Genomic DNA, 8,415 nt, shown 5'->3' on the forward strand with positions numbered 1-8,415 from the left:
ATTGTTACATTTCGTTTTGTGCATCCTTCTCGTATCTTATCTCAAACATATCATTGAACACATCGTACCGTAATTATTATCATACAATTCACATATTATAACATATACATAACATATAAGAAACATATCAATCCACAGACAATTCACACATATCAATATATATGACACGTGCAGAACGATAAGGCACGTGTCAACATCAAATATAACCATGCCCATAGTAAGACCACTTACTTGATTAGCTTAGGCGGGTGTCACCAATTTATCCTTAAGAAATTCGATTTTGTCCTTTGTATCCCAGTCAACCTATAACCATAACATCAATTTCAATTTCAATTTTCCAAATTTACAATTGTCCATGATTTTCCTAGAATCCTACCAAGAGTCAGTTTATAAAAATTAGAGATTTTAGGAGTCTTGGAATGTTGTATATATATATATATAGATTTATTTTATTAAATATTTATTTATTTGATCGTTTAATTTTAAATCATTATTATAAATAATTTTTTAACTATTTAAAAGGTAAATTTTTATTTTAATAAAAGTAGTTTTTATTTATTTATTTTTATTATATTGCTAAAACCCTTGGTTTGGGTGAGACACCTATTTATACCCTTAAAACCTTCTTTCCGCCCTCACTCATCATAGCCAGCCGCATCACTCACTTTTATCGCCGTTTCCTTCTACGCCCTATCGGTAAGCCCTCCCTCGCCCTCTCCGGTAACCCTCGTTCTTCTCGTTCTTCTCGTTCTTCTTCTCTCTTTCTCCCTCACGGAACTTATGAATCTGCCGTCTTAGCAGGTACCGAAGTTATTTGCAACGATCAAAGATGCCCAAGTCGAAGCGTGATAGACCAGGTCCGTTTTCATAGCTTTGCTCATATTCATGCCTAAATCGCTCTTCTTTTGGATATAAAAGAATTTGGTATTTGTTAGGGTAGGTATTGTTTAGGTTTGAGATCATATTGATATCTCTTCACCAGTAATTGAGAGATTTCACACTTTACCTTCGTTCTTACGGTAGTCCTACATGTTCATAGTACGTTTCCTGGTAGGTCAGATTTACGAAAGAATTTTGATTGCTTAGTATTTTAGCTCCATATTTTTCTTCTAAGGTTCTTCCACGTTCTAAAGAAGTATGCACTGTGTTACTTGAGCAAACATTTCAAGAGTGTGGAATTTGTGGGGATATCCTATTAGTGGGTTGGTTACAACTTGATGGTCTGTGTTTGTTAAAATTTGAGGAATAACTTGAGTATCTATTGTGTTAGGCTGAGGTAGACAGGGCTGTAGACAAGCCTCAAGCACGTTTTCGCTGATTGTAGGAGTCGCTGTAGTTTGCCTCAGAAGTTAGTTTGAGCTTTATAGTGTGATGGAAGAACCATTGTAGTATAAGGTGTTTCCAAGGGGTGGCTGAGGTGAAAGGTTTCTGTCTATATGCAAAATGTAGAGTTGCTTACAACACAGGGAGCTAAAGTTAAACACAGATCAATTTTTTAAATAAGAATAAGGAATATTTTTAGTAGGGTAATGAATGTTGTTAAAGAGAAACCAAACTGTGAATCTGGTTGAACTTAATGACTGCTTTAACATTAGAAATATGCTTAAATTTGTTATTTTAATTCGAGGTTTTTGTTAAACTATGGGCTAGTCTGTCTGAGTTATGTTCTTGTCAAAAGTACTATGCAATTTAAGAATTTAAATGACATGTGGTGGTTGTATTCAGTGTCAAATATGTGTGGGTTTTTAGTTAATAGAGGAAAAATTCAACAATTCAGTCTACTGTCAACTGTTTTGACTAATTGTTTGCTGTTTGATGGGATAAATGCAGTTACTTTATCAAAAACCAAGAAGAAAGGAAGGGAACATAAGAAATCAATGGTGGATCTAATCAGGCAGGCTGTGGAAAATTACAACTCAATTTATGTTTTCACTGTTGAGAACATGAGAAACCTCAAGTTCAAGGAACTCAGGGAGCAACTAAAGTCGTCTAGCAGGCAAGTTGTATTTTCTGACTTTTTTTATTGTATATTTTCTGCATCACTTCAAATATTAATTAGTGATGAGAATGTTACTTCCTATATGTTGTTTGATTTGTGTTTTGTTGGAAGAAAGGAGAAAATGAAAATATTGAATGGCATGTTTTAGAACTTGAATAAAAATGAATAGCATGTTCTAGGAGAAAAGATGAGACCATTTGGTAACAGGTTATGGTAACAGCATTGCTTTATGATCTTAAATGTAGTATCTGTTGATATGATTACAGAGCAACCTTCTGTCCTTGTTTTAAGAAGCGTCAATCAAAAAAGGTTTACAACCTTCATCGTCCTTCTTCCCCTTGTGCTTGATGTGGTCTCACCTGGGGCTGCAGCTTGTATACATTTGTTCTCTTTATTCTTTTTCCCTTTTTAAGCATGAATGATATGAAAAATATATTAACTCACCTTGGAATTATATTTTAGCCGTACATTATTGTCTTTGGCCTCTGATGCTTGTCTACATTTTTGAAGTGTAGAAATGTTTAAGCCTCTGGTCACTAATTGGGATATTTTGTTTGTGAACTTTGTTTAGTGCAATTTTTGAAGTGATGCTGCATTTGAGTGGCGCTCACTCTATTTCTCTAATGAAATGATTTTGACCTTATCTGACCTGACTGTACCTTACATGGATTCCCAAATTGATTTTCTTTTCTCTCATGGATAGATTGTTTTTTGGAGCAAACAAAGTCATGCAGGTTTCTCTTGGTCGAACTGCTTCCGAAGAGATTCAACCAGGCCTATACAAGGTTTCTAAGGTGAACCACTTTTTCCATATTGCATATAATTCAAGTGCTCTTTTTCTTTGTAACTTTAACGAATTAACATCCACTCTTCTATTTTTCAGCTTCTGCATGGCAATACTGGACTTTGTTTCACAAACTTACCGAAAGAAGAGGTTGAGAGGTAAACCAGACATGCTCTAGTTTTAACATTGGCAAGCACCGCCAAAAGCGATGAATTGTTAAGTTGCTATTTTGTTTTACAATTTAAATGCGCATATTTAAAATTTATTCATTATGTGTTCTTTTTTTGTTTTAGAAATTGAAGTATCTGATAAATTGTAGTTTCAGTTGATTTCCATATCTATGAATACAACATTCTGAAGTTTTGATTTGGGAAAGACTGTTAAAAGTGAACATAATTATTTTGGTGTTGGAAAGAACAAAAAAGAAAATGTTAAATCCTTGAAGTTGAAGTTTTAAAAAATTGAAACTGGTTCGTCTTCAAGGTCAAAACAAATTTCCAACTTCATATTGTCACATGCTTATGATGATTTTTCTGTGCTAAATTCGGTTGGAAGTCCTACTACCCTACTAGTGGAAAATGAATAAAGAAACCCAAAACAGAAACAAAAGAAGATTGTTTCTGTCAGTAGTAAGATTCTCTTAATGGGTTATTTACATTTCAATTTTAAAATAAGGGATTTCTGTATTTGATTTGGTTTACATTAATGCTTGATTTAATTTTCAATGTTTTGTTCTGCAGATTATTTAACGAGTATGTGGATTATGATTATGCAAGGACTGGAAGTGAAGCCACAGAAAAGGTTTCTGCCCCTTTTGAAATCAACTTATTTTAATTTTTCATCATTCTAATACTGATGTCACTTTTTGAGTGCACTGATTCAACAAAAAGGTCTAGAATCATTCCATATCGTTAGTGTTATAACATGCATGAACTTGGTGGTTGGTTTCCTTATCGAAGTTCAATGATATTAGGTTGAGCTTAAGGAAGGTCCTCTGGAGCAGTTCAGCCATGAAATGGAGCCTTCTCTACGGAAGCTTGGATTGCCAGTTCGCTTGAACAAGGGTCAGTAAACACACTTTTTGCTTGCAAGCCCTACTTATTGACGTAAACACACACTTTTTGCTTGCAAGCCTTACTTATGATAAACAAAAATTTGGTTGTAAATCATAATTGTTGAGGGAATTGCAGGTGTGGTGGAGCTTGTATCGGACTTTACTGTATGTGAGGAGGGCAAGTCTCTTTCACCAGAGTCAGCTGGCATACTGGTTTGTATCATTTCACGACTTTCTCTTTCTTTATATATATATATATATATATATATATATTGAATATGAATGCCTTGTAAACGAGGTTTGAAGTAGCACTTATTGATATCGATGTCGATATTTGTTTGGTTGCAGCGTGCGTTGGGGATAAGGATGGCAACTTTTCGCCTGAATTTGGTATGCAGGTGGAGTCCTGGTGAGTTTGAACTTTACATTGATGGACCAGATAATTCTGACATTGAAACTGCGTAGAAGAACCCCCAACACAATATTTTCCGATTAGAATTATATATATATATGGGATGGACGGATGAATGAATGCATGGATGAATGACTCTCCCCTAGGATTAGATGCTATAATTTGAATGGGATCGGGACATCTCTTTTCTTTCTTTCTTTCTTTTGTGTAAATTATTCAAGAAATTTTGAAGGGCATGTGCCCAAATCTTCAGTTTTGTTGTCTCTAGTGAGGATGAACGGATGTAACTGTGACTGGTTGGTAGATTTTGATTTGTATTATTGCCAGATCGTTGGTCTTTAAATTCTTCAAATATAGTATAGTATTATTTTATGAAATTCTGTATGTGTTATTTATTAGCTTAATGTAATGAGACCGAAGAATAGATAGCGCCAGGATCCATTACAACTGGATCTTCCATTCTGAATTAATCCTCTATTGTGTACTGATCTTCATCACAAAATCTGTTCACCGTTGGGCTTTGATCTTAGTGGTTCAGATTTAGTTCCGTTCCATTTTAGTGCTAATGTTTTTGGTTAGGAATAACTGGTAGGATATTGTAGCATTGTCTTTGGTTTGGGTTTCCTTAAATTAAACAAGAACTCACTCTCAATAATCTTTAGCCGATTCTAAATTTTCGATTTAGTTGGTATGGTTTTTTTCGATTTAGTTGGTATGGTTTAATCGAATTTCACAAGATTTATTTTTCGTTCTCATATTGATAAAACAAAGGCCACATATTTCTATTTTGGTAACCATGTTTATTGACTTATATTATGGGTTAAACACAAATAAAGATGATTTTCGAGACTAACCAAACTTTAGTTAACTAAGCCATAAGAGTCAAATGAAAATTATGTTTAGGATTGAGATTAAGATTTGATACTTGATGGTCTCGCCATTCCCTTGCGATATAATTATGTTACTTGCCTTCTCTATTCCCACCGACCAACATGAGTCTTTCTAGCATGCTTTGTCATCACTCACATGTGTTTAAAATTTTTTTTTTTTTATAAAACATGCTCAACTATAGAGCTTCTATGATTGAGTCACTAGAAAAAAAAAGGTGCATCCTATTGGAATAGGTTATACTTTTAATTCTGTTAAGCATTCTTAGTCATTCTATCCTCAAGGATTTATACGTCGAATGTGATTTTGATTCCTTCATGTACCCTTCCCTTTACTTGAGAAGTCAAATATTCAAATTTGCAACTAGAGATGTCCATAAGGTGGGTAAGCCATCTCCGTCCCCGTCCCCATCCCCGCCACCTATTTCATTTTTTTATTTCCATGAAATTTCCTATTTATTATTGTAAAGGATCAAGGTAAAGGCTCCCATATGAAATTTATAGGGATCAAGTTCCCTTGAGGAAGCTTTTTATGGTTTATTGTTCTTTTTAAAAAAGAAGTTATCATTCTCATTCGAGGCAGGTCACTATGAGGCATCGACCCTCCTCCGAATTCCTTGTCCAGTTCGAGTCAATCACTATGAGTCATCGATCCCGCAAGGTAAAATAGACATCTCTATCGACGTTTAGATTACATTCAACCAATATGCCATAAACATTCAAGTTGTAGCATTAACAAGAATAAGTGAAATTAAAAATTTGGTCAAGAATCAAGAAAGTAGAAGTTAGAATCTCTCCACCTAAAATGGAAAAAAAACCTCACTTTTCAATGGCTAAATTTACAATTACATTACGTAAGGGATGCATCTAATATTATTTTATGAAAATAAAATATTTTTAAAGAAATAAATCAATTTGGCTTCCCTAAGTTGTGTTCTTCTTCCTGCTGCTGCTTACAAAAGAAACTTCATTAATAACACATTATCATCCCACAGAAGTTTACACCAAAACATTTTAAACTTGAAAATGTAATCTAAAAGAAAGCTAACATTCAATTGAAGCAGTGAGTGAGCCTCTAAATCAATCATATATCCCATCTCCTTTTCACCCTGAACATTAGAGCAGAAGACTTAATGTCATCTTGAGGAACTTGTAACATGAATTGTACTTTCATCTTCATTGGAGCCGTTTTCGCTTTCCCGCCTTCATCTCCGACCTGAAAACCATGGTTTTATGATCGCCTCGAGCTATTAACTCTAATAACCTAATCTTCATAACATTTTTTTTCACAACTATTGTGCTGTTATTTGAATGTTTTATCCTCTCTACTAGATTTGTTCAACAACATTTCCATTAGTATTCTTTCAAAAATGCCTTGACAGCTGAAACAACTTACCCACAGAGACGCCCATCCGAGTCGTTCCTTTGTATCATAACCAGCTTTAAGTTTCAAATCTTTTCCATATGTGTGCTTGTACACTGCGCTCCAGTCGTTCGAATCGAATTCGTACCAATAGCTGATGAATTTGAAGGCAAGATTATAGATTTAGGAACAAGGGCTGTGAGCTAAATCAAATGAACTACAATCAACTATATAGGAATTAGGCATCTAACGCACTTAGAGAGTTTGTAACCTAACCTCAGCTTATCAGAAGGACCAAACCGACGCTTGAATGCAAATGATAATGCATTTGAAGGCAGAGAAATTTTTGGAATAAATGAAAGTGCCTCATCCTGCAACAAGTTCGAAGGCTCACCAAACATTGTGGACAGTAAAAGATTACGAGTTTCAAGCAATTCAGAACAAACCAAGGTTCAGAGTTGCAACATTTTTCGTTAATAATTGCATAGTGAGTTCAAGATACAAGGCAGCAGAAATTATATTCCAACCTTGTAGGAGTATCTCAGTTCCAATTCCTCATCCTTGTAGTGAGCAGCGCAGGTACCATTCAGAATTTTGCCTTTAAGAACACCATTTATGGACATCGGCTGCTTCAATTCTTCCTCTTCTCGTTCTTCCAATGAAACTTCACCCATGGGGAACTTAAGCGTTGCTCTTGGCTAAAGTATATCATCAATTATAGTCAATTTTAACAGCTCAATAAGTATGAAGTAGTTCGCATTCCCAGTGGGAAAATACCAAAAACATTGAGCATATAAACAATGCAATTGGTAGTGGCACTAAGGATTGAGATTCCCAATTCACTAAAACTCACCCGTCCAATAGCAGGAATGGGTGAAGACAATTCGAAGGAGTAGCCAGGATCAGCAATTTTAGCAACCACACCGAGCTCTCCTTGACGAGCCTAAAAACAATATAGTTAAGCTTGCAGTTCAGATTTGGTCCTAGTATCAGCATAGATTGAGAAACGGCATCGGCAGATAACAGAAAAAGAAAGCAAAGCAAAGCAAAGGAAATTAACCTTAACATCATGAGAAGCGCGGAACTGCAACCTAGGGCCAACATCGAGAGAAGAGCGAAGGAGAGCGTTGCGTTCCTCGGGATCGTATTGGATGGAGAGATACTTAGAACTGAGCTGCAACTGAGAATTGGAGATTTGACCGTCGCTGTTGTTCTGGAAAGAGAGCTTGATCTTGGCGAGGTTGTCGAGGAGCTTGCATGAGAGCTTGTGGAAGAAAATGGAGGATTCGCTGTCGAATTCGGAAGTGAGGCGAAGGGCGGGCCTCTTGGGGAAAACGAAAAGGGGGCGAGGTGGAGGAGGAGGAGGATCGAAGGATGGGGAAGGGGGGAGGGGGAGAGGATACGCCTGAGGAGGAGGCGGAGGAGGAGCAGCAGAGGATTCAAAATCCGCCATTGAAGGAGAAGGAGAAGGTGAAGGATTAGCAGCAGAGGAGATGAAGAATGGGATTTAGGCGGAAATGTTGATGGGGAAATGTGAATGCATCAGAATCACCCCCTTTTCTTTTCTTCCCCATTTTTAAATTCAATTTTATTTATTTATTTTTTTTATTTATTATTATTATTTTTTTAAATTCCAATTTTCTTTTTAATTATACAAATTACCAACCACCACTTTGACTCAGTTAAATCTTTTTATTTTTTATTTTTTATTTTAAAACATCACATTTATTTTTAACAAAATTATTAAATTAATAAAAATATCTTTCAGATGTCTTACCATCTTCTAAACTAAACCTAACTCACATACCAACTCACATACCACTCGAATCAACGAATGATCAAACTCTTGGGACCTTCTTCAACTCCAAGATGTGATGAGTCGAGAGCCCTTTCACACCGAGCTCTCAAATCACCAT

The 8,415-nt window shown here is 35.6% G+C and overlaps 2 protein-coding genes across 2 annotated transcripts; one reads left to right on the forward strand and one right to left on the reverse strand.

Annotated features, from left to right (window-relative positions):
• The first annotated feature begins 620 nt into the window (after positions 1-620).
• On the forward strand, positions 621-4,621 carry LOC111792232 (mRNA turnover protein 4 homolog). Its single transcript, XM_023673582.1, has 9 exons — positions 621-696; positions 802-857; positions 1,831-1,996; positions 2,703-2,793; positions 2,883-2,941; positions 3,524-3,584; positions 3,757-3,847; positions 3,974-4,050; positions 4,186-4,621. Exons 2-9 carry the CDS (start codon positions 830-832, stop codon positions 4,300-4,302), a joined length of 690 nt encoding a protein of 229 aa, XP_023529350.1. The 5' UTR covers positions 621-696; positions 802-829; the 3' UTR covers positions 4,303-4,621.
• A 1,462-nt stretch (positions 4,622-6,083) lies between these two features.
• Positions 6,084-8,037, reverse strand: LOC111792193 (outer envelope pore protein 37, chloroplastic). The gene is made up of 6 exons (XM_023673535.1): positions 7,560-8,037; positions 7,353-7,442; positions 7,027-7,197; positions 6,776-6,870; positions 6,533-6,653; positions 6,084-6,352 (listed from the first exon to the last, which is right to left on the reverse strand). Exons 1-6 carry the CDS (start codon positions 7,950-7,952, stop codon positions 6,221-6,223), a joined length of 1,002 nt encoding a protein of 333 aa, XP_023529303.1. The 5' UTR covers positions 7,953-8,037; the 3' UTR covers positions 6,084-6,220.
• Between the last annotated feature and the right edge of the window lie 378 nt (positions 8,038-8,415).

Source organism: Cucurbita pepo, chromosome LG04 (genome assembly GCF_002806865.2).
Source record: "Cucurbita pepo subsp. pepo cultivar mu-cu-16 chromosome LG04, ASM280686v2, whole genome shotgun sequence".
Taxonomy (NCBI): domain Eukaryota; kingdom Viridiplantae; phylum Streptophyta; class Magnoliopsida; order Cucurbitales; family Cucurbitaceae; genus Cucurbita; species Cucurbita pepo.